The sequence below is a fragment of the Argiope bruennichi genome, chromosome 11 (genome assembly GCF_947563725.1).
Source record: "Argiope bruennichi chromosome 11, qqArgBrue1.1, whole genome shotgun sequence".
NCBI classification, from domain to species: Eukaryota; Metazoa; Arthropoda; class Arachnida; order Araneae; family Araneidae; genus Argiope; species Argiope bruennichi.
In genome coordinates, this window is record NC_079161.1 from 99,361,512 (window position 1) to 99,388,688 (window position 27,177).

General features: G+C 28.7%; 1 protein-coding gene across 4 annotated transcripts in view; it reads right to left on the reverse strand.

The window, feature by feature from the left end:
- Window positions 1-7,250: 7,250 nt before the first annotated feature.
- Window positions 7,251-27,177, reverse strand: part of LOC129956967 (transmembrane protein 245-like) — a 41,270-nt gene continuing 21,343 nt past the window's right edge. For 3 of the 4 annotated variants that reach the window (XM_056069038.1, XM_056069039.1, XM_056069036.1), the window contains 4 exons: window positions 26,877-27,114; window positions 26,273-26,447; window positions 23,483-23,674; window positions 19,312-19,490 (listed from right to left, as the gene is read on the reverse strand). In XM_056069038.1, the coding sequence (XP_055925013.1) occupies window positions 19,472-19,490; window positions 23,483-23,674; window positions 26,273-26,447; window positions 26,877-27,114 (624 nt within the window). In that variant the 3' untranslated portion in view covers window positions 19,312-19,471. Of the gene's footprint in view, window positions 7,394-19,311; window positions 19,491-23,482; window positions 23,675-26,272; window positions 26,448-26,876; window positions 27,115-27,177 lie in introns of those variants that run through there. The other variant, XM_056069037.1, reaches the window with a different exon arrangement.

The window sequence follows — 27,177 nt, forward strand, 5'->3', positions numbered from 1 at the left end:
ACCCGGACTCCGTCCAATACAGATGACTGTAAAACAATCTTTCTGATGATGGAACCAACTATGCTGGGAAGCAGCATCACAGATTCGTAATAATATATTCTTTGTGCAGTTTCCATGAGAAATGAGAAAGTTGTCATAGCACCGCTAAGATCAGCGGGCAATTAGAAAATATATTACTCAGACATTTCCATTTTAAATGTCATTATGGATAAATAATATAAGTTTTAAAATCGATCACAATTTGATAAAACTACTTCTTTTCAGCCAAATTCTTGCACAAGATCCTATTCTGCAGATTTTGCTCCGCCGAATTAGTATATGTTCCAAATTATTACATTAGTATTTGTATGTTCCAAATTATTACATTAGTATTAGTATGTTCCAAATTATTACATCCAAGTATTAGTATACATTCCAAACATTTAAAAAGGTCTGGCAGGACAAATTTTTTCGGAGAATGATAAGCCAATTATGCTAACAATTGGTTATTTTGTTGCATTATTTGTATTAAATAAATGGAGTAATAATAAAAAAAAAGGCTTGAAAATAGCTGTAATAAATATACAATTCCTTTTTTTTTTTTAAAAAAAAAGACACTGTTTACCCTAATGAAGCAACTATCAATCCAGAAATAGACAATATGAAAATTATCTATATAAAATTTCCTGAATCTATATAATAAAATATACATTGTATTTAGAGAGCGCTAATGCTGCTACAACTAAAACACATATGAGCTTAACCAAAATAGAATTAGAAATAAATATTAAGTTTATAGTCAAAATTCAAAAAGAAAGATAAAATGAATCTGGCCCGAAGACTTTTTCAAGGGTCACCCTCAGGTAAGGATTCAAACCATTTTTCTGTGAAGGGTCTGATTCTCGTCCAACAAACTGACCCCTCGTGACCCGAAAATCCCAGAAAATTGAGGTTTTGGAGACAAAATTAGTATCACAAGAATAAAAAATATTCCTTAATAGACCTTTGCATAATTTTATTTATTGGTACCTGAAAAGAAAAAATCTCTTTGCCTCAACAATCCGGAAACCTCAAAGTCTTCGGGCTGGATTCATTTTATCTTTCTTTTTGAATTTTGACTATAAACTTAATATTTATTTCTAATTCTATTTTGGTTTACCCTAATGAATTATGTCTTCTTAATTTTTGCAGGGATTTATTGAGTGTTCTTCACAATTTTTGTTGCTTACTGATTCACGGTAGATGCTGCGGTAATAATATATACTGATGATATCAGTAAATATTTCTTTATTAATGAATGCAATCACTTGCTACGAATTTATATTTGCTAAGACCCAGAAGACGATATATGCATTGTCTTGATGACACAATTTATCAGATTTTTTTTACGCATAAATATTGATTCAGATTTTTTATAATAAATATTGCTCTTTATTAATATTGTCCCCACTAGTATTTTTTAAAAATGCTTAACTTTCGAAGACAATTTTATCAAAGTGGCTCTTTTTCTTATATAGTGGAACTTCGAAGCAGGCGAGACCGTAATAAAATTTCGACTTATACAAACATTCGAATTAAGAAACTATGGGTCTTAAAATGGGTGCCGGAAGAGAAAATGAAGCTCTTTAAACTAAAAATGACTATAAAGATTTATCTTTAATAATTTTAGTATCATAATAAATAATAAATTGATAAATACAAGATTTTTATTATTACATTCATTAAAATTATACAAATTTTTTTTCCAAATTTTGATAATAATAGTTGCAGTACATAATTAACTTTGAAAACATTCGGTTAAGAGCATTTAAAATGCATAAAGTACACAAAATATTTCAAAATAAATTTCACAATTACAGTGTCCAAATTATTTAACAATCCTGAAAAATTAATAACAATTTTTCATCAAATAATTCACAAATAAAAGTGCTGCTTTCAAATTTAAATTTTAGCTTTGCACTAGCAAAAGAAAATTCTAGAGATATTCTAATATTATTTAATTTTGTCCTCATTGCATTCAAGGAAACAGAGAAGAAATCAAATATCGATTAATGTCTGTTAAAAACAATGGAATCAGACAAATTATTAAATGATTAAGATATTAATTTTTTTATTTCAAAAACGTCTGAAATCGTTTGCTCATTATACTTTGTTCCTAATTAATTATTCATTATTTAAATAAAAATCATTTGTCAACAAAAATCTGGCGATATTCTAATTCTTGTCAATATAGTTTTCTTGCATATTGTGTCAATGAATAAAGCGAAGGTTTATGCATTTACCTATTTACCGATCTAATATGAAGAACATATTTTGTTAAAAATAAAAAAAATTTAATCCTAATAATTCAATTGTTTTGTGTTATCATGCAATCAGAATGATTATGTCAAGTAATATTGTTGATACTTAATCAAAATCTATTCTTCTGAAACAAGTTGCATGTTTGCGCTCTTGTAACTATGTTTTTCTTAACATGCATTCTAAACTTAACAAGTCATTGGCAGAAATCTTTGATTATTTAAGAATCAAGTTCTTTCTTTTGATTTATTTTCGTGACAATTGATTCGTTCTGGGAATAATCATTATTATTTTGTCTTTTTATTGTATAAAAAGAAAAAAAAATTATGTCCTGAAATAGAAATTTTTTTTTATTGCTTCAAAAACCTTGTATTCGCAATTTTTCGTTAAAAAAGTTATCGTTTGAGATCAAAAAAAATATCTCGTGTCCACTGAAAAAATTATACTGGAAAGAAAATAATCGTCTGTATATCGTGATACAAATTTTTAGTTAATTTGAAACAAGCACGATAGTCATTGTTCAAGTTTTTATTAAGTAGCGCCTATTTTATAACAGCAGACAAATGATAAATATCACGAAAAAATAATTTCAAATGGCAAAAAACTCAATACTATGGTGGAAAAAAAAGGTAGGGAAATACTGAACCAATCGATTTTATGAATAAAACTGACAGAGAATCTCTAAATTTGCATTAAAATAAATTTGCTTAAATTCAAACGATATTTTTAAAAGGAAACGAACTGGCATAAATTCTGGTTAATACTTGAAAGAATTTCGGTTCATAATTGCTACGTTTGCTAATTGCTAAAAGAAATAGAAATGTTCTAATTCTTTTTTATTTAGCCATTTACGGAAAGTACAAATAAATAAATTAAATTTAAATTTAAAAAGTGTAATTCTTAAAAATATTCCACATGTATTGAGGGGCTGGAGGACTGGCATAGATGCTCTATATTTTCAGATTCTATATCAGCCTTCGAGGCAATGCAATCCACTTCAAACACCTAAAATAAAGAAATCTGGAAACTTAAAGAAAACTTGAACGAGGCTAAAGAGAACAAATGGATTAGTTTAAACTCTCTTCTTTTCGTAATTACGAGTATCGTGTTAACTTGTATTCAGACAATCAAGCAGATAAATAAAATTAAAAATATGCAAATTTTTTATAGACCGTGTATCAAATTTCAACCGTCTAGCTCAAAGCGTTTTCAGTTACCTTTGTCACAAACATAGACATTTTTTCAAAAATGTGTTTTTCGCGCTCATAGAGGTCAAAAACACAGTTTCGTCAAAATCTCAAATTTGAATTTTCTGACGATTATCTGTACGTAAACAAGAAAGTAAAAAAGTGCGTTTCAAAAATTGTCACGATAGGCGAATGAATGGAACGTCTTCTCTTTACCTTCGTGCTTATCTTAGCACAAAGCGATCTCGTGTTCAAGGTGATAAAAGAGGAAAAACAAACACAAAATGAAAAAAAAAAACTTTTGTTACAAGAAGGATTTATGTACAATAACATCTTGAGGAAATCGATTTGTTTTATTGCATTTGAAAAAAGAGCATGCGATGCTTCATGTTATTTAACTGTCTTTTAATGAATTTTCTCATCTTTCGAACTGACTGCTTCATTGTTTTAGAGGATTTAACTTAAAAAATGATAAAATTAATTAATTAATCAATTCAAAAATGATGATTCCATTTTTTTTAATGCAAATTCATCAGTAATTCGAAATTTGTCCATTGGTCTTTGAACTCCCTGTGAAGATAATGGTAAAATATCATCTAAACTCGAATATATTTTGACCCTTTCGAAGCTAAGAACGGTAGAATACTGATTATAATTCAGGTTGTGTTTTTTTTTAAATTTTATTGTTGTTGTGACTTATGGCACTTTACAAGACCGCTGATAGAAAATGGCTATGTTTTTGTTCTCTCTCCTCCATGTTTTCCCGAATATTCATATAATAGAGCATCATTTTCTATTATCTAGCGTTTTGGTGTTCTCTTATTGTGCATTAATTGACCGATTTTTGTACAATTATTTTCTAATAAGTAGTTATATAAAGGAAAAACCTTTTCAAAAAATTATATTTGCTATATAAAAATTATATCAAATAAATTAATTTTGAAAATTTATTAAAATTAAACAACAAATTACATAGAAAAGCAATTCACATCACTAAAAAACTAATTTCTTTTAAGTCGCTATGATTTTTTTTAATCATGTGAGAACATGATAGTGTTTTGGCTTGAGGGTTTTGAAGCGATTTGAAGACAACTAATTTTTGAAGCCTCAAAATGCGTAGGCAACAAATTGGCGCTTTACCCCCTTTTTTTTATTTTGGAGTCGACATTCACTGTATAGTTTTTCCATTATCTATCGTCTGCTAATGTAGTTTTATTTTGGAGTCGGCTTTCACTGTATAGCTTTTGAATTATCTATCGTCTGCTGTTGTGGTATTTCCCTTGGAAATCACAGTGTTATTGCCTAACTCGCTCAATGTTTTTTAAAAATAAACCAAACAAGTTAAAATATTGTTTGTTTAATTGATAAAGATTGTTGATTCAGGGATAATTTCAACTAATTAAAATAAGGTTATTAGAAGATAATGCAGAAGGTTGTCACATTTGGCGATAAATCGCCAAATGTTATCGTTCTTAGCTTCAAGCAACTTGATTTCCAAATTATACATTCTCTGAGTTCTTACGAATGGTAAAGAAGTATCGTGAATTGTTTCAACCGATTTAAACTGGTTAATGACTGAAATTAATTAAGACAAATAATATTTTAAAAAAGAATAATGTTCTCACATGATAACTTGAAATTTGCGATAGTAGATTTCCTTTTAGTTAATTTATTTTTTGCAAAAATATGCTTCGAAATTGCTGAGAGAATACTTTGGCTTCTTCTAAAAGATAATACTTTGGCTTTTGTAGTAGGGGATTTAAAAAGTTTATAAATTACTGTTCGAAAAAATGTCAATTAGTAAATTCTTTTTTCTTATAACCTTTTATCTGCAAAATTTGCTCAGATATTAGATGACAAATTCGTTGACTTATACCATATTTCCATATGTCTGTCTGATGTTCAAGAGAGATTTCGTTACAATTTTCAAGGACATACAATGTATTCATAATTACACTTGGCCTGTTCTGTTTGAATTATGAACACCTTTTATGTTCTTGAAAGGTATAAACCTTGTATTTTTCTTCAGTTTAATTATCTGTAGCTCTAAAATGCGGAGTGATTTGAAAATTTGTAGATAGGCTATTCAAAGAATGCGCTGAAAGTTCCGTAATAATGATTTAAAAATTCAGCTAGGGAGCGCATGACATCGAAATAAAAACAAGCTGCAAATTTCAATACAAGCATCATTTGTTTGTTACAGACTGTTTAACGATGCAAAGTATATTGTTCAACGTAGTTTCTGTCATTAAGGTACAACATGTGAACACAATGGCCAGTACGTTTAACAGCTGATCGCCGTGATCTCCCGCTGATGTATTATTATACGGTCCTTCGGATCAGAAAAAGTTGCAGCATTCCCTAGATAAAAAAACACTCTTTAAATGGACCCATAATCAAAAATCACACTGAGTGAGATCGGGAGAACGAGCTGGCCAAGGTGTTGAAATGAGGATCATTCAAGGAAATGAACGGCAAATCCTTCTGCCATCGGTAAAATGCTACCGCAAAAACCTCTGCACACAAGAGTCCTTTATGAAGAGAGGCATCATTGTTGAACATTTCATGATATCTGAGGGCTGCTACAGAGCATTATAGTGCCATTATAGGTATTTTCTTAGAAGAAGAATGGTCCAATGGTACTATGGGAAGTGAATCCACATCAGATGGTGACTTTCGACGAGTGTAGAGGAATTGTGAAGAAGGCACGTAGATTTTCCATGATCAAAATTCGACAATTTTGGATGCTCATCGTTCCATTGAGGTAAAAATGTACCTCGTGACTCCAGAAGGTTTCCATGGTCAGAAGTCATCTACTTCCATTCGGGCTATAAAAGTCAGTACAAAAGATAAGCGATGGTTAGTGTCTGCACCAAGCAGTTTCTGGCCGTGGCTGATTCTATAAGGGAAAACATGCACTATTTTTCTTAGTGTCTTCCACACTGTTCCATAAGGTACGTCTAATTGTCGTTTCGAACATTTTGGCTGTAAAACGTCCTGTAGCTTAATTTTTTAAATTAGTTTTTTTTTTTTTCGAAATCTTTCAGTGCATACTTTGAATAGTCTTTCTACAAATTTTGGAATCAAATTGCATTTTCGTTACAGCTAGAGATTTGTTTGATTAGCAAATTTCTTTAAAGTAATGATGATTAGATGATGCATTATTAGATAAATATTTACATAAGATAGTTTTCCTGAATAAGGTTGCATTTTTTTTAAATTAATGATTTCATCTAAATTTGTGATTATTCCTTCTAAATTTAAAATTATGCATATCTTGAAAAAATTATATTTATAAATTTGAAACTTTGTGCATGCATAAATTATTGTAAGAAAAAAAACCTTTTAGTATTGACATTTAAAATTTAAAATTGACATGTATAAAAATTAAATTTTTTTAACTTTTTGTTATCTCTCTCTATAGTATGCATAGAGTTTTCATACGTCTGGGTACACTATTTGATGAAACTTTGCAAATGGAACTATTTGCCTGGGTACAATATTTAGGAAAATTAAAACTTGTTTCACATTGTTGGTTTTTAAAAACCGTCTGATGCAAATTCTAATTTTAATTAAAAGCAAATGATGTAAAGATTTTTGACGATTTAGAGGATTTTGCATTCTATAATATTTTATACAAAAGTAGATTTTACGTTAAAAACATTATGCATGAAAGGATTTTAATTTTGAACAACGCCAGTATGTCAATTAGATTGTTATAAAAAAAATAAAGAAAAAAAAAGAACGAAGAAAATGTTGCTTTAAGCAACTATGATTAAAATTTATTCAGGATATAAATATGAAAGACAAAGTGCAGCTTTGCTTCTTTTATATACAACTTTTTTGAAATTTCTAACAGGGCAAAATAGAAGTCGATTCCGAAAATTCTTGCACATCAGAAGAAATTAGATTTCTATTCACTGCTCGTTCTGAAAAAAATGAAGGTAAACGGTAAACATCAAGAAATTTTTGTTGAAAAATATAAATAATCAAAATAAAATAAAAATAAAACTATATATATATATATATGCTAATGACATAATAAAGAAATGAAGAAAGTTCTCTTTGAAAAGAAAAAATCCAACCACTTACAGCAAAATTTAAAATTATTAAAGATTATAAATATATCTTTGCTTCATATGCATTTGTTTATTAAAAACTAGCCACTTTGGACGACAAACTGGTTCGCCAGGATTAATAGTCACTAAAATTTTCATTTAAATATTTCACGTAACTTAATAGTTTCTTCAGTAATATTGTTAAGTTTCAAATTTTGATGAAATAATTCACACTATTTTAGAAGCCTTACGCTATTCTGTTCATTTTTCTATGCATGTCCCTTATATTCTGTCAGCTCTCCGAAAATTCTTTAAAAATGGATACACTTTGTTATTTCTAGTGTTTTAACATTGCAACTTAATTTCTAATGAAAAACAATGCACTGAAATTCGATATTTTTCTTCATGTTAATAATAGAATTTAAATATAAATTTAGATCTGTTACGGATTATTTTTCAAATTAAGTAAATATATCGCTTGCTTTCCTAATATTCACTTTGCCAATAATAATTTATGCTAAAGACAGAAGTTTAACTCACTATTTTCCACGATGGAATATTTTTTTCATTAGTATCGATACTAATTCGGATTATAAAACAAAAATAGAGAAATATCAACAACTTCAATAATGACTTTTATCAATAACTTTGGTGTTCTTCCGGAATTTTTATGTTTTCGTATTATCGTTCATGATACGTTTAATATTCGTTCAGAATTCTTATGTATCCATGTATTCTTGTTAGAAAATAATTTAAAAAAATTAATCAACTATCGAAAAACATTTATACCAAAAAAATTTTTGTCACTAAACATTTTTTTTTTTTTAATTTTAAGATGAAGTAAAAATGATTTCTGTACTGTAGGATTTTCGGTAGTTAAAGTAAAAGTGGGTCTTCTGCGCAACCGGTAAGACCACGCATGCGCACACAGTTGTCCGCTCACTCAGCGCATGCGCAATCTGCCTTCTGTGCATGCGTGACTTAGTGGAATTTTATAACTGTCCGAGTGTAAATCCACCTTAAAAAAACTTAAGCCAAATTAAAAAATTGCACTGAAGTGCACATTTTCACTCTCGAAATAATGCATGTGCGAAGTTTGGTTGCTCTAAATTAAATGACCAAGCTTGTAGAGCATCAACACACTCACACACACACTGAACAATATTATGATGAATATTTTACCTTTACGTTTTCATAACTAAGAAATTATATCAGTTGATTCTATTACTATTTTCTTTCTATTACTTGATTTGTGATTGAATGTCTACTTATATTATCTAGGTTTTGAAATTTTGTTTTTTCTGGAATTGGAACATTGTCTTAAGAGAAAAATGCTCTTAAGTATGTGAGTTTGATTTTTAACTTTGTATCTTTCATATAATAAAAACTGCTATTCACTCTCAGTAAACAATTCTTATTTGGAATATGAATGAAGCTTTTAGAGTAATAAATTAAACAGAAGTACAAATACACACTCATCTTCATTATAAATAAATATAAAGATTTAATTCTTGTAAAAAATTATCATTATTCAATAAAATATTATAACAGAACGACTTTATTTTTATATTTTTGTCCACCTATTTCAAAACTGACGACAACCTAATTTTTATACTAAAAGATTGTTTTGACCAAATTTTTTAATCTTTTCTTCTCCTATGCAATAATAAATATATATATATATATATTTGTCGCAATCGTCTAGACACATGTAAATTTGATCGAAATTTGACTCATCTTTCAGCAAACGAATGCTTCTCATTCAAAATTCTGGAATAATATTACATTCGACATAAAAATTATATTTTGGGATTTTTTTTTGTATTCAAATAATTATTTATAATTTTATTTGCTACTGAAATTAAGCAATTTTATGACTTCGCTATGGAATTTTGTTTCGGCAATTTTTTTTTAATAAAATTAAAGATTTAAACCTAAAAAAGGCCACTTCGCACCCTTCTTTGTAGATACATTTTTGGAAATTCTTTTTTGAGGATACAAATATTTTATAAGCTTTTGTTTTACTATCCAAATTTTAATTTTTCTTTTTAAAATATTGAATTCTCTGCTTTTGCAATGGTTTAAATAATAGAATAGGAATATTTTTGGTCGGAAAAAGCAAAAGTGTAGATACCCATTGAATTTTTAGTTTCAAAAGTCATTTTGTATGGGGGAAAAAAACTTTGTAATATCAGATTATAATTTAAAATCTGAAAAAATAATTAATGAAACAATAAAAGACAATTTAAATTTCTAGTCCGAAACATTGTGGAATATTAATATGTTTATTCATCTATTATAATTTTATTTTATTTTAAAAATTTATTCTTAATTATACAGGATGTTCTAAAAAGGTTGAAACGCGCTTGAACTTTTTGCTCTTTAGAAATGAGAGAAAAGATAAAGTAAAGATGTTCAAAAAATACTGCAAAAATATTCTAAATAAAGAAAAAATTAGTTTCGGCTAATGAAATATGCTAATAATTCTCAAATAGTTAAAACTTTTATATTTGCGTAAGGTTTCACAGGACAAAATTGGTTTATTAGAAAAATTTCCCGTTAGCCGTAACTACATCATGAATAAAAAGAAAATATTCATACCTGCATCTTTAAAACTTTCAGAGTTACACTTTATAAAAAAAATGATTGGCACAATATATTAAATTAAAAGCAGACGTATTTTATAAAATGGAAACAAAAGCAATAAGACAGAATTTTGCGAATTCAGCCGAAATTAAAATTACTATTACGAATTTTCTATAAAGGTGTATAACTTTTTAATTGAAAAAAAAAATTATATATTTTTCATTTGAATTGAATTTTATGCCGGGTTTACACTCGGCCAGTCATGAGACGGCAAGTAGGCAGCGCATGCGTAGAAAGGCAGAAAATGCTGTTCGGTCGATGGCAAGTAATTATCCCGAAGGAACAACTACAAGTCGCTGTATTGTAATTTTTTCTTACTTCGCATGCGTTTGTAGAATTTGGCGGGTTTTTTGGAGTGGAAAAATTGATCACTTATTAGACAATTTTTGCTCTTGGTTCTTTCTGCTGCCAGGTTGTGTGTGTGTGCGTGTTTCATTTAATTTGCTTTTTTTTTCTATATTTTTCCAAATTTAGGTATGTTGACTTTTTATTTTTTATTTTACCGTGTTTCTATGTGTAAATATCCATCATTTTAATATGATACGCAGTAAAAATAATAATAATAATAATAATAAATAGGGACGCCAAAACCGCAATTTATAGCCAAGTATGGAATGCTTGAATCCATCTTATGAAGTTATGGCAAACATAAATTGGTCTCTTTCAATGCATGCGCTGTTACTTGCTATCTTATAATTGGCCGAGTGTAAACCCGACATTATCATACATTCACGCAGCTACGTTCTTAAAGGTTAAATTCGCAAACAATTTTTTATTATAATTTGGATTTATATTATTAAATTGTTATATTATTGCATTTATTTCATTAAATATAATGAAATAAATTCAGTTTATATGATGAACATAAAGTGACTGGTGACAATTCAAATTTCGAATATATTGCAGACGAACTAAAATCTTCTTTCTATGGTAATAAAATTTTTTTTTTATTAACTGAAGTATTTATTTATTTTGCTTCAATTTCTCTTCGGTAATTTCATTTCATTCGTATTATGATTTTAATTTAATTTTATGCTTTTATTAATTTTTAAATTTTATCTTTCTTTTTTAATATATGTTGCAGTCATTCTTTTTGTTCATATTATTAAAGTAAATTTAATTTAAAGTGTATAGGCATTGTTTTAATTAATATTATATTTAATATGTTTTTCTAATTTTTTAGTAGATTAATTTTCAGTTATTGTGTAAGCATTATTAAAGTTAGACCTGAAAGAAATGTCCTGTTACTGATTTAAAGAACGCCATTTTAAATTCATATATTATCTCTATTTTTCACTGTTTTAAACAAACAAACAAACAAAAAATTAAATAATTTTGTAAGCTTTAAAAATACACATCTAATTTTTTTGTAATAATCTAATTGCAGCAAAAAAGAATTTTTTTAATTGATTAATTCTGTCTGGCAGAAATCCCACAAAATATTAAAAGAATTGTTTGTTATAAAATTTAATAACTGGGTATTTTTATTAAAATAAATTAATTTGCCAGCTTTTAAAAAAATAATTTTACAATTCACAACGCCTACTTCTGTCTAAAAATTTAAAGTAAGTTTAACAATTTAAAGTAAATTTCATGTAAGTAAGTAAAGTAAGTTTCATTTGGAATAAATAGCCTGTATGATAACGTTACACGTAAAATATATTAAATATCGTCGAAATGTGAGTAAGTACAAATCCAATAACTAAAAAAAAAAAAAAAAAAAGTCTTATAAAATATTTTAAAAACATTTTTGAAATTAAAGAAAAATTTACACGAAAATATAATTGAAAAGTATAAATGTCAATATAGAATTTTAATAAAAGTTTTAAATTGTGTTAAAAGTTTTTTTAAACAGTAATATGTTCCAAAGCAGTGCAGAAAAAATAATAATATTTCAATTAATATTTTGTTTTGAAATTTTTTTACAATTTGGAATTTTGTTTTTAATATGCACCTGCCAACAAATAGAAATTACGCGCCAAATTTGGCAGCTGTAGGCCAAACACTTTTCAATCCAACTATACAGCTCAATTTATGTTTCAAAAAATGAAATTGACGGTGCTGTACTACTTAAAACTACATGCTAATGAATAGCTTATTTAATTTCGCTATAAAAGAGGTACGTAAGATTTGAAGAAATTTTTCGCCGGCAATGAACATGCCGCTGAATAAAAAATAGACGGCATTGATCGTAAAATTCTTTTTATCCGAATACGTGGATTTACGAAGAATTTCATTATTGGTCCGTTCTTCATCGGGGAAGTCACAGTGAACGCGTTCCTTAAATGTGCAGCCATCAGAGACCGATACAGCAAATTCCTGCAGATCGTATTTGGCCACCACATTGCTAATGGAAGACAATGCACTGTTATTATGACAAGATACGTAAAGAACATAATTCATTTCCCTGATGCACGTGTCGTCTCGTGTACTTTCACACTTGCTTGGTCAGCACGTTCACATAACCCTTGTGATATCTGGCTGTGGGGTTTTCTTAAAAATTAGGTTTATTAAGAACGCGTAACTAATGGCAAGGACTTGAATGTCAGCGTCCTTCCAAACGTCTCCGCTCAAACTGAAATATTGCGTGCAGTCGTTGATAACGACGTGGTACGTTTTTAGCATATCGTTAACCGGCAAGGTATGCCCATAGATTGCACAAGTGTTAAAGCAAATAAAAATATTTTGTTATTCTTTTATTTTTGAACTGGTATTCTTTATTTTGTTACAGCGCCAACTATCGGCAAAATTTCAAATTACTTTTTTTTATTGCAACTTCTTGGCTTCATAGTTTAAGTATAAATACAGTACACTCCCGAGTATCCGGCCTAATATGGCGGAAGGGTAGGCCGTATAACAAAAATGCCGGATAGACAGGAGTTCTATGAACTCGTTTCTTTGCCCACCAATACCAGAAGACAGAGTTTTGATACCGAAATTCGCGGTTATAATACGTATTTTCTCACTTCTTATTGAGTATTAACAAGGGGAGGGTACCGTGTTGAAATCTGAGATCGGGATGAGATTAAGTATAATGATAGTATACATTTAGAATGTTCATTCATGAAAATATTAAAAGCTATGGCCAGTCAATTTCTAGAAAATGGTCCTCAAACTTTGCGTAAAGCTTATATACTTATAACTGATAGCCATTAATGTTACGTTTTTAATTATTTTTCCTTTAAACATTAAATTATAATTTAAGCATTAAAAGAATAAACATTTATCCTTGCATAAAAATAAGTAGCATATAAATTAAAACTATCTGTAAATAATTAATTAAATTTAAATAATTCTATTTTGTTTAAAAAATGCATCTGTATTTATAATTATTTTCTTTTAAAATTTTAATTTTATTATTATGTATTTCAATAATAAATATTTATTTTGGATGAAAAAAATTAAAAACATATTAATTAAGAGTATTTGTAAATTCTTAATTGAATAAAAGCTATTAAAGGAGGAAAAAAATCCTAGCCAGTTTCGAACTCTGACCTTCCGTATACGCGGCGGTTACCTAGACAACCATGCCATCAGGATAATCGGGAAGGGAGTCAAGTTATCAGTATATAAGCTTTACAAAAAGTTTGAGGACCATTTTCTCGAAATTGACTGACCATTGCGTTTTAATATTTTCATGAAGGAACATTCTAAATGTATACTATCATTATACTAAATCTCATCCCGATCTCAGATTTCAACTCCATGCCCTCCCCTTGTAAGCCCTCCATTTATCTCAAGCTACGCAGATTGTGAAGGAGGCCACGGTCCAATGAATCACAGAAGCAGTTACCGGTAACGTGTCGAGTTAAAATAGACTCTATACTGGTAGTTTATATACTGCACTGCACGTTTCAAAAATTTATTAATAAGTTAAAATAAGTTAAAGATATAAACTGTTCATATGTTAACATAAATTCTGTAATCTTCACTGTGGTACACTTAAAAAAGCATTAAGTACACCCCCAAGAATAATCTATGAATACTATACATATTGTGAAGTTATAATCAGAAACAGCGGCAACAATTCAGATCCGTTACACACTGACGAAACAATGAACAACGAGCAGAAAAACTCTTTTCCTGTCACAACTTGCATTTTGCACTCGACACGTAGAAGGATTGTGTAGTAGACGCCTGTTTTCGATGCCTTGACAATGTTGCCAATGCAACGCCTCGCCTTTCTCATTTTTACAATAAAGAAAAATTAGGCTGGATAATACGGACGTGGATAATCACGAACCGGATACTCGGGAATGTACTGTTTAATGTTTCATTCGGATCCGTTCAGTAGAAACGGAGCTACGAGTCTCTGAGTCCCGACAATTTAACTTTAACCACTTTTTACAGATGAGAATAATTAGATCTATGGCAGATAATTCTTCATCTGCAACACAATGTATGTATTGTCAAATTTAGTTTTATTTACGTTTATTGCTTTTAAATTTAAAATCAAATTTGTTCCTAAAACGTGTTATCGCTCTTTCAATATCTAATTCTACATTTGCTTTGTGAGAGATATTATTTCTGTGATAATATTACGTGTATGAATACAATATGTTTGTTACACAACAAAAGGAACATTTCCGTAGATTTTCACGGAAGGGTCATACAGAAGAAAAAGAGAGAAAATCGTGAGGAGTAGTCGAATTTTCATCCCTCCATTACTCTTTTACGATTGAAGACATAGAGAAAATTCAAATTACGCTCGATAATAGCTATAAGTCAATGGGAATGTTCTTCTTGAAACTTTCTGGCATATTCTCTGTTTAGGGTGCTATTCCCAAACCTAGCATAAAATCACACGCCTTACGCGGCATTAGCGAACAATAATTACGAAACATGGGTCTTTGGCATGAATCTAACATTTTTATTGAATCTATCGTGTGAATTTGCATTTCGGTTGCCTTTCTGCAGACCGAATGAAACCAAAAGTTGAGATGAAACTCAGTTGATAACATACCGAATTTCTTTGCTGCGATTTTGAGTTTACATGCATGTGAAAGTACAGACTAGCAAATGGTCTACCCTTTGACAGATTCGATTCAAAATTCGATAATTATTTACATTTTAGATGCTAAACTTGTGTACAAAATTTACCTAACTTTGCATTTTGGAGTTATCGAGTTCATTTGTTATCAAACAATTAGATAGACTACCTGTGAATGGAGTTCGTTCAACATTTGATAGATATTTATAAATTTGATCGCAATTCCATATACCAAATTTCAGTCATCTAGCACAAAGCGCTTTTGAATTATCGTGTTCGCAGACAGGCATGATGCACAAAAACGTGTTTTTTGCACCCAGGGAGGTCTGAAACGTAAAATTTGATCGACATCTCGATTCCGAATTTTTTCATGATCGCAGTACTTCCTTTACACTTCGTATACAAGAAAATAACTCACCAATGAATCTGTGGTGGTAACTTCATAAGCCAGATACACCTCCGGAAAGGAGTGTACACTTTTGTCTAGTGTTACTCGGCTATGAACCTTAACGTTGCGAGTTCGAACCTCAACTTGTACAAATCATCAAAATAACACATCATAAAAAATAGCTTTAATAATAGAAGTTGGCCAACAATGACAGTTGCAGAAATCAGGGGCTGAAAATTGATTTTCAGCTCTTAATTTAGATTATTAACATGGCAAATTCTGTGACACGCCCTTTTATAGCGTACATGATGCAAATATCGTTCAAAGCGCTTTAACAGGCAGATCATTAAACTTACAACTATCGAATTCGACACAAAATTACTTCTTGATGAGTTGATATCCAATAAGAAAAAGTTTAATTAGAATTTTAAACAAAACATAACATTTTTTCTTCAATAACTTTGGAGCATAGTATTGAAAAAAAAAAAAAACTATTTTTACACCACTTTCAAAATCGGCTTTCTAATGGTACTCATTTTCTGTATAGTTTTTACTCTAATTTTAAGAACTTTAAAATTTTAAGCACATTTTACAACAATACATTTCATTGTTTTATTTACTTATCTTATATGAATGCAGGTTATGATAATATCAAACGAAGTGAACATTATCATATGAAATTAGAGCAGGAAATAAGAGAGGATTTTTTTTTTTTTTTTTTTTTTTTTTTCCCATTTCGGAATGGAACTTACCTTCGCCTTCTACCTAGCTGACATGATTTTTTTTAAGCATGTGAAATTTCAAAAGAAAAAAAAAATTTTGTTTGACAGACTTTCGTTTTAATACTTTAATTTGCATTTGTTTTATGTTCCATAAATTTTTCCCACACTCTAAAGTGGGCTAGTTTTTAATTTCCACACATTTTAGTTCCACTTTTAATTTTATTCGACAACACTAAGTCAATTTTTTCAAATCTTAATTGCTAGTCAATTGATTCATTGAAGTGAACTTTGATTTTAACTATAATAATTCCATTTGGTGATTAAATTTAAAAAAAAAAATTGGCTTTAGATTTCATTTAATTTATAATAATGAATTTTAAATTACAGATTAAAAATAGAAAATAATTTTAAAAAAAGATTTAAATGCACAAATAAAAATGCATTTAAAAATTATTATTATTTGTATCCCTATCCATCGAAGAGGTGGAAAAAATTTTTACAGGGTGCGGCAGAAAAACCCGGACAAACAAATTTCAATATAAAAATTAAAAATAAATTAACAAAATAGAACAAATAATAATAAGAGTAGACCTTTACTGATAAATAAATTTAATTGATTTCAAAGTGGCCGGCTTTTGCAGTGATGCAAAGGCGCAAACGCTTATTGAAATTTTCAGCAATGGGCCGCAAGTCTTCTTCCTTTAATCTATCCCATTCGCTCAGAAGCCATTGCTTTAGAGAATCCAAACGTGCATGTTTTAGTGCAAGTCCTAAAAACGCACAAAATGGAGAATACACTGTAATTATGGAATTGAGATTCGGCGAGTATAGTGCCCGCTCTCCAGATGATATCACGTCCAGAAAATGCGCCTTGCACCACTCTTCTGTCTTTTTGGGCTTGTGAGCTGGCGCTAAGCCTTGTTGAAACTCCCATGTTATATTGCCGAAGTGTGTTTCGGCCCACGGAAATATAAAAGCTTCTAGAATGTCCCACTGGCACGCTTTTTGAAATATTTTAGCTCCCTCATCCACAAAAACCAGAGATGCTTTGCAGGTTTTGCAAATTTCGACCCAGACCATGACCGACTTTGGATTTATGCGATGTTCAAAAATTGCTGAAGTGCGTCTACAGACTAGGTCCAATAGTTCTAGGAGTTACGAGCTTTTGGACGGTAAAGAGCTTCTCATTAATGAAAAGGTATCTCTCTCAGTGCTGACATGCGGCTCGTTTCAAAAGTTTTCAGCGTCTTTGGAGCCGTACGAGTTTGTTTTTTTCAGTGAGAAGCTGAATTTTCTGGACCTTGTAAGGCTTCAGTCCAAGCTTTAATTTTGCCATTCGTTGCACTGATCGGTCCCTTATTTCCAGTTCGCTAGCGATCTTTCTCATGGAAACCCTCGGATTTCATTGAACTCGCTTTTTGATAACCTTACAGTTACTGAAAGAGTTCACCATACGTTTTTGTTCACTTCCTGGAATTTGGCTATCATTGCCAAGCTCTTTGACAGACACTATTTGCCGTGGTACATTAAGCAAACGAACGACTTTATATTGTTCGTTTTCCAACATTAAAATAGCATATCCTGTGCTTGGCATTGTAAAAAAGCCATAAAGATACATTATAAACTAAAAGATACATTATAAAATATATTATAATTGAAGTGGTAGAAAAAAGAAATTAACACAAATTAAAAATTAATTAATTAACTTATATTCTATGATGTAATAATTTTGTCCGAGTTTTTTTGCTGCGCCCTATAAAAACAAAAGTGTAAAGAAATATCGTGAAAAGGAACAATATTACAAAAAGCATTTTAAACATGTGTATTTTAACATCTTGTCTTTGAGGAGACACAATGAAAACGCTATTTTATACCTAATGTCAGATGACTGGGGCAATACCCAACTCAGCACCCTCTTTTTAAACAACCTTCTCACATCAGGGAATGCCAGCAATAGGATATCTGATTTAACATGTACCAGGCCCTATGGATTTTCAGTGAAAGTGTCTTTTGAACATGGAAGCATTCAATGCCAAAAAACCTAACCATCAAACCCCCCTCCCTAGCCAAGTAATATGTCTGAAGAAATGAGTAAGAAAATAACAATTTTTTAAAGTCTCATTCACTTTCAATAGATATTTCGTTTTGTTATTTGTTTTTTTATATTATCATATAATTTTTCTAATTTAAGAAACAATTTCCAAGTAAAATTTAAACAACAAAGAAAGTAAACAAAAATAAAAATTGAAAAATACACGGGGGGTTACCAGAAAATATATTTTTTAATTTTAGGAACAACCCTTTTTTAAATCACGGAAATTTCATAATTTTAATAGCAGTTACCTCCATCAATTTTACAGATAATCCATGAAAACTTTTTCCTATGTTGTTATCATGGTTATGGTTGTTATTATATTTCTAATTCGATTTTCTGGCTGATCTCCTGTATTTTTTTAGTTATTTTTCATGACTTCCTTATTTTATCACTAAAGACAGTGTAAGCCGTCTCAATAAATTCAGCAGAGAGACTTTATTATATGTACAGGTTACTTTCCTTATTCCAAGACACTATTTATAATTGAAAGAACTTAAAATGATTTTGCTGATCACCCTATATATATTGTAAATGATTCTTGAAACTGGCAAGTGCTAAGGATACATGTTAAGACATGTGGTTTGCCATGAATAGTTAAAGCAATGCACAGAATATTTTGCAATTCGATAAACCACATTTCTAAAACCTGGTACTATTTATTGAAAAAAATTGTATCACATGCACTAAATATTCATGCCTTACTATTTATATTTATTAAAAAAAACAAATGCACTGAATCAGATTTGTAAATGTTTTGTCTTTAATTATCTTAAAGTATCAATAAGAGCATCATTTAAAGATAATAATTTTGTTAAAGCAAAACCAATTTTAATTTTAAATTACGAAAAAAAAAAAAAAATGTGTGGTAGAAAGTTACAAGAATAATGCTTATACATATTTTCTATAAGTTTGAAATGTGATGAATGCACAAATAAACAACAGCAGTAATGAAAAACAAAATACAAAATTTAATTATTCATACAAAAATATTCAAAAATAAATTTTTCACTACAACATGCAAATTAAAAAAAATAACAGAATTGAAAACAAAAGTGAAAGCACTAGAGATCATAGGAAGACTAGGATTACATGCAGGTTTCAAAACTGATCACTCAATTGTAAACATCCTAAAAAGCAAACATATCAGTCTGAAACTAATTCGAGTTTTAATAAAAATTGTACGTTACACAGTCTCAGATCACAGGGAAACTTAATTTTTTACTATTAAATAAAGACAGGCAATAATTCAAATTCAAAATCATAAAGCTTTAAAATTTCAGTTATTTAAGCTAAAAAATCTTTGGTTCATGCATTAAATACGAATTTGAACACTAAAAATTACTTTGATCTCTTGATTCTACATTAATGCAAATGATATTACATGGAAAGATAATTTATTTCTAGAAAAATATTTTGATTCCATAATTTACAAATTCAATCACTTTAATAATACAAATAAAATTATCTTTCCTTGCTTTTGACTTCAAATTAACATTCATTGAGATGCAAATTTTTGTTTCCACATGGATACAAAATAATCGAAATTTCTCAAAATCATTTACATGCAATATCATTTGATGATTTAAGAAATGAAAAACTTTAACAAAATTACATTATTTAATTAAAATTTTTAATCTTTAATAATTTTTCTGGTATAATTTTAAAGATATAATTCATGGTATAAAATAAATTTCTTCTTACAAAATTAAGATTTGTTTAAATTCTAACTAAAATGTCTCTGGTGAGAAAACTTTGCAAACGTATTGCAATATGTTTATGATGACAAGATAATCATATGTTAGTTTTATCTTTAATAACAAAGCCATTTGTTATGACTTAATTTTCCAAAATGAAATGGAATTAATTAAAGGAAATATTGTGAATTTGAAAAAAACAAAATGTCAAACATTTTATCCATTTACAAAACTGAATTGACAAAGAGATGAATTGCAATTTAGCACAAGTCAATTAGCCCTACAATTAAAAATTATTTAAAAAAATAGAAAACATTTCATGCAATTAGCAGAAAAATGCCAACTTTAAGACATTATATATGTTTCGATTGAAAATTTTGCAATTCATTTACACATTTAATAATTCTTACATTCCAAAATAAATGCTACCTCATTTATAAAAATCCACTAACTTTAAATAATATTTAAAGTTAATGAGAAATTTAAAATATGAAAAAAAATGAATTGTGGTGAATATTTAAATGCAAATTTTGTGTCTTTAAATGCTAAAAGAAATCTGCTTTTGTTGGTTACATTTTGAATACATTGTTTGTCTTGTTGTGCATTAGATAACAAGCTAAATAAAGAAACACATTAAATGTTCAATAACAATTAAGAATTTTTCACGAAATTATATGTATGAATAGCATTTTGACATAAATGGGTATTTTTTATGCAATTGTAATTATCCACAATTTTTAAAATTTTGTATTTTATTATTGAAATTTAGGTATAATTTTTAGTAGAAAATTGAATTAATCTTACACAAAAGACTTCTAATAATGTCTTGATTAATAGTTAATTATAAAGTAGTGCAGAGTTAAAAGTTTTTAAAAAATACAATTTGGTAAAAATGGCTATACTTCAAAATATTTGATGTGGTTTTCTATAGCCTATTTATGTCAAATTATACACTTGCAGTGCTTTAAATGAATTAGAAAAATTATGAAATGATAATTTTAAAGTTTTTGTTCCTGAATAGTTATTTTTGATTCTATTTGTTTCCACTATTAATTTCTATGAATAAATTCTATAGCTAATAAATACATCACATTAATATAATTTTGCAATTTTCGTTCCCATCAACATTATAAAATACCCCTCTAAAATAGAAACACTTACGTACGATACACCAGCAAATAAACTATTTTCTTCTTTTTAGCTCAACATTTAAACTATTTAAGACAATATCACATAATTTCATAGCTTTCTTTTTTATAAATTAGTATAAATTTTTAAAAATCATCACAAAAATAAAGAAAAGAGAAAGTAACAAAAGTAAATAGAAGTTTTGTTAAGTAAGCCATTAATTATTCATAAGTAGAAAGTGGTATCAAAAAATACATTAAACATCAGGCAAAAGGGAGTAAAACAAATTTTTTTTTCATTATTTGTAAAAAAAATAGCACTATGTTAAATTTTGATTTCAGCATAAAGCGAAACAAATATAACAAGTTTTGAAGTTGAGTAACATGAACATTAAAATTTACATTTGAGAAAACACGGGGGTGATTGCAATTCTCATTCAAAATTCTGGAATTTTGTCTTCAAATAAAAGTTCCAACATAATTTCAAACAACTCAAAATATCAATAAGATACATGGACATATATGTAGTTTTAGCTTTTCCAATACTTAAGGCAATACTTTCTTTCTCTTCAATACTTGGGTCAACAAAAAATGATTATCCAATTATTGTCAAGATCAAAACAATGCTAAAATATCAAACAACATTATGTAAAGTTCTTTGTTAGTATAATGATACCAAGTGTGTAAATTCTCAATTAAAAAGGCAACTGAAAGAGAAACAAATTTGAATTAAAAAATTTCTAGGTCATAAATTAAGTTAAAAATGTAAAATATCAATTATTCCAAAATGGTAAATTAGATGAGAGTCATCCAGTAATTCCATATGCTTTTGGTTTGATGCCAACATTCGGTTTCAAAAGACATCAAGAAGACTTTTATAAAAATAATTTTTTAACTATTTATTGTTTCCCAGTATACCAAAGTCAATTCTTTGGGAAAATGCTATACTCTGCTTGCATGTTCATGAAAGCATTGATCATTATATAAATGAACGTCCCAAGAAATAATGCAAATTTTTTTTTTCCCAAACAGTTTTAGAATTATGGGAACTTTAGAACTATTACAACATAAGACAGGAAAAATAGGGATCAAGAATATAATGCAAAATATAGTGGAAACTCTTTAGCACAATAAGATTTTTATGCATATTAATTTGAGATTTTGAAAAGTGTAAAATATTGCCAAATATATCAAAAATTAATTTCAGATTATATTTATTATTATCTTTTATTTATATCATTCTTATTATTTATTTTTATTGTATGATTCACTTTACATTTTCATCATTTATTCTTTTACTATTATTATATACCATGTTTGTTAGGTTGTTATTTTATTCAATTTTATACTCTTTAAACCTTACTGTTATCTTTAACTTTCACAAACTTTATATTTTCCAAACTGTTATAATTTTAGATTTTATACTTTTTAAATTCTAATTTATATCATGTAAATTCTGTCTCATATTTTATTGATACTGATGGAAATTATAGGATATGATAAGTCTAAAAGTCGCTGTTGCATCTGCCTGTGTGAGGTTTCACCCAAGTATAAATTACTGCATATCCACTATAGATAGGTTTCTTTATTATTAATACCTATATATGAATATATTGAATAAAATAATATGAATAATGAAAAAAAATTTCATTAAGCAATCCCCCCCCCAAAAAAGGGTCTATATTTTTGATTTATCGATATTTTAGAAAACTTTGTCACCCCCTCAATATAAGGGGGGGGGATGCTAAGTTTAACTAGTTTTTTATGGTAATGAGAAATGTTCAAGAGATGCAGCATTTAGATTTTTATCTGCTAATAATAGGTAGTTGAGCATAGTTGCAAGCCTTTTTAATGTTGATAATTTATTTTATTCAAACCTTATAAAATCAGAACTTGGAACTCTCTATACTAACGGGTACTGGAAATGAATAAAAGATTAAAAAACAAAAATTTTTGGTAAAATGCCAAGAAATTCAATGTATTCTTTAAGATCTTTACTAATAGAGTTCTAGAAAGATTTTCTTTTATCCCAAACATTTTTTGATAATTTTGTTTGATAAGAATAAGTATTTCAGATTCTGTGTAATATCAAGACTATAAAAATTCAAAGTTCTAAATTTTTTAAAAATATAAATGATATATATTTTGTTTTAAAACAAAATGGGAGAAATATAGTAAATCTACATTTCACAAATCTAGAGTTGTAAAAGTAAAAATTTAGAATTCCAGCTGAATGCAGATTACAATCACCCCTTAATAAGAAAATGCATAACACTGAAGCACTGAGTGATTTATCACCTCTTAAGAGAGAAAGCTCTGCTCTGGCGTCTTGGTTGGCTTTCCAGCAAGCCTGGATGGATAACAGCTCCATACATGTGCATGGCCACAAACAAGACACAAAGCAGCATTGGTCCAAACAATGCTCCCTCGAAACCAGAGTAGAAGACGCCTCCTGCAATGGCCAGGCCAGTTAAGTAGGGATGGCCACCTCTGAAAAAAAAAATAATGATGTTAATATTTTGTTTTAACCAGTTAACAGCAGAATTAAGAATATTCAGAATTTTGAGATATGAGGTCACTCAAAAGTTGATATCAGAAGTATATTAAAAAGCTGCATGGTTATAAATGCTTTTTCATTACAAAATTGTCTAAAAAATGTATTTTTTAAAAAAATTCTTGAGAAAGAAAACATTTAAAAAACTTATTAAAGATTACAAATCATTAAAAGAATTTTTAAATCAGAAATTTAGAAAAAGCATCTCCGAGTTCATATTTAAGCATCAAAAATACTATTTAAAAATCACTTTATTTGAATTATCAAATATAAATAAAAACTCAAAATTAGTTATTAATAATATTTTGAGGTTAAATGAACTTTTGAAGAAATTAATATCTAACTCTTTTCATATTGTTTATTTTTTTCATATAAAAAAATTCTTAGCTGATTCAAAGCTTAGCTTTATTCAAAGAAAAAATTAATCACATTTTTAGTACCAATGCAGTTTTAAATGAATTACAATCCTTACTTAAATGCTGATCTCTGATTAAAAGTTGTAACAAAAACCATAACATAATTTTGTTTAAATTTAAGGTTAGTTTTACTATTTAAAACAAGCCTAATTTTATCTATACTTTTATTTATTAAATCTTCAAACTGAAGCTTTTAATATTAAGAAGTAATAGTAATAAAAAATAATCTTTATTGACATACAGCCCAAAATTCTTCCTAATTTTTATTATAATGTCTTGAAATTGTGAGTTAGTGTCCAAATAATTTTTATTAGAAAAGAACTTAACCTAGCTTCCAGAAATAGATGCTTTTTGTCAGCTCAGAAATGAACGGCATTTTAAAATATATTTCTAAAACTTGAAATAGACACTTTACATTAAAATTGAGTAAGTACACAATTTTTTATTTGATTAAATACTTTAAATGCCAGATATTAAGTTTTCTGCATTCTCAATGCATAAGACAATGGGAAACATGAATAATTATACCAATTTTTTAAATAGTACATAAATCTAAAACTGCAATATTTTAAACTATCAATTAAATAATTTTACATTTGGTATAGGGAATTAAAATATAAAAATAGGTCATTTTTTTTTGTGACTTGAATTCTAAAAATGTATTTTTTTCATAACTTTAAAAAATACATTTTCTAAGATTATAATTACATTATCTAAGGATATAAAGAGGGTAAAAAGAGATATCCTCTTAGTACCCCTTTATGCATCCAGTAAAGTACATATAAAGAGTGTACAAATAATTACTTGCAAGTTAAAAGACACAAAAAGTAGTTTTAAATGCAATAACACATACAAGGTGCAAGTATCAATTTTATGAAAAGTAATTAATACATTTTTTTACCTATGAGCATCAAATCAGTTCAATCAGAAAATATTTTTTTGAATGTAGAATGTATCCAACTACAATGTGATAATTTCTTAGGCTTTCCTAGAGCAAATATGTCTTAGGAGGCCTAACAGTTCAGTGAACCAACCAACATCGCTGAACAATCCAGTATAGACCGGATAAGTGTATTCAACCATACTTTTTATCACCACTTTATCACCATTTTTAGAGCTGGCATTCTCTTTAAGGGACACTCAACTCTTCCCCCAACACTGGGAAGACTATGATCAAAATAGTTCTATGCCCATCATAATCATTCATTTTTTACCTTCTTGTTCATAGTGGTTGACCTCCAGTTACAAGTATCAGGTGAAGCTTGACTTTTTCCTTGTCACCAACACCTGGCATAACCAGAAAACTGAGACACAGGCTCCTTTATCCATCACCTCCATCCCTATATACCCTATTCAGATGTCCCCAAACAAACCTTTATCTCACTTAATCTGTTATTACTTTTACTATAAATAATTAACTCAGAAAACCCGATCAAACTAATATTTTATCATTTTATTTGGGTCCAAATTACTGAGCAGCACCTAAAACATCCTCAAACAACTTAATAGATACTCAAATTTGCCTTGCAGACCAAGGTGTTATACATGAATTGACTTATCCCAGCAAATGGTAGCCCAGAACAAATACTAGTAAGACTTTATTTACTCAGAGACTAATTATATCTAGCTATTCAGATACCTGTTATTCAGGTATACAGAAACAACCCAGTTAGCACCAGATATTCTTGAAAGAGTCCCACCATTCCATGTGTCTAACATTACAAAAATAGTTCATAAATAATCCTTTCTGCCCACAGCAGGACATGATTGTCAAAATTAAGTCAACACACAATCACCATCAAAATAGCAAGATGCTGCAAGCCATTCTAGAATCAATTACATTAACACAATGCTACTTACATGAAAGACAATATACTTTCTCCAAACCATATATTCTTATAGGTGGTTCCTGCCATAATTAACTTTTAAAAAAAGAAGAAAAGAAAAAGATCCCTGGATACCTCAGGATTGGGACACCCATACTCACCTAAAGATGAGCCCTTTTGGATAGTTTTGTCAGCCTTATCACCTTTCAATTATATCATTGAAGAGTTACAGAACAGGATTAGTCAAGGTCTGACATCTTAAATAAATCCTATGAAATATCTTTCTAATTACCCTTTGATTTCACTATAGATGGCGCTATCCACAAAAGATGTAGGCACAAGCTGAACTACAAGCATGAAGACTGCTTTAATAATTTGTCCATTCACCATCCATAACTCCAAGACAGCAGGAAGACATGCCCAGTAGGCTCCAAGGAAGGGAACAGCTCCAAATATTGCTGCAAGAACTGTAAAGGAAATAAAAAATAATCAATTAAAAGTTAAATAAATAATCAATTAAAAGAATTTTTAGATAATTTGTCATTAATCAAATTTGAACTGGCCATCTTTTAATCAGCAGGCAAACACTATGTTAATGAACTAGTATTTAATAAAGGGTGAGGAGAGGGGGAAGGAACAGATTATAATCACCTTATGATTCCTATTAACTACAAATTTCCTCTTCATTTCATAAAGTTAATTAGGAAAAAAAATGACAATTCAAAATTGCATCTGGACAATACTTTCAAAATATTTTATTCAGTAACATCAAGTCAAATGCATAAAACAAATATATTCGAGATATTTTATAGTAAGTAACTTCTAAAAAAATAACGTTTTATATAATGGAAAATGAATAAGCAACAAGATAAAAAAAAAAAAACTCAATAACATACCAGATGGAATGTAGACTATCTTCACAGCAAATATAGTGTGGATAAACCACGTGTAGAGTCCATAGAATGCAGCCATCTTGAATGATGCAACAAAAACACCATTGATAGCTTCTTCTACTGCCCGACCAAAATGGGCTCCTGTACCAACTGCTGGAAGCAAGTTACTGCACACTTCAACAGGTTTGTATTGATTGCCACTTGCACAGAGAAGATAGAACAATGAAGTTGAAAACACAATCTGGAAGATCATTTTCAAAAAGTATGAGAAATTTTCTTATTTATTTATTGTAAAAAGTTTGTT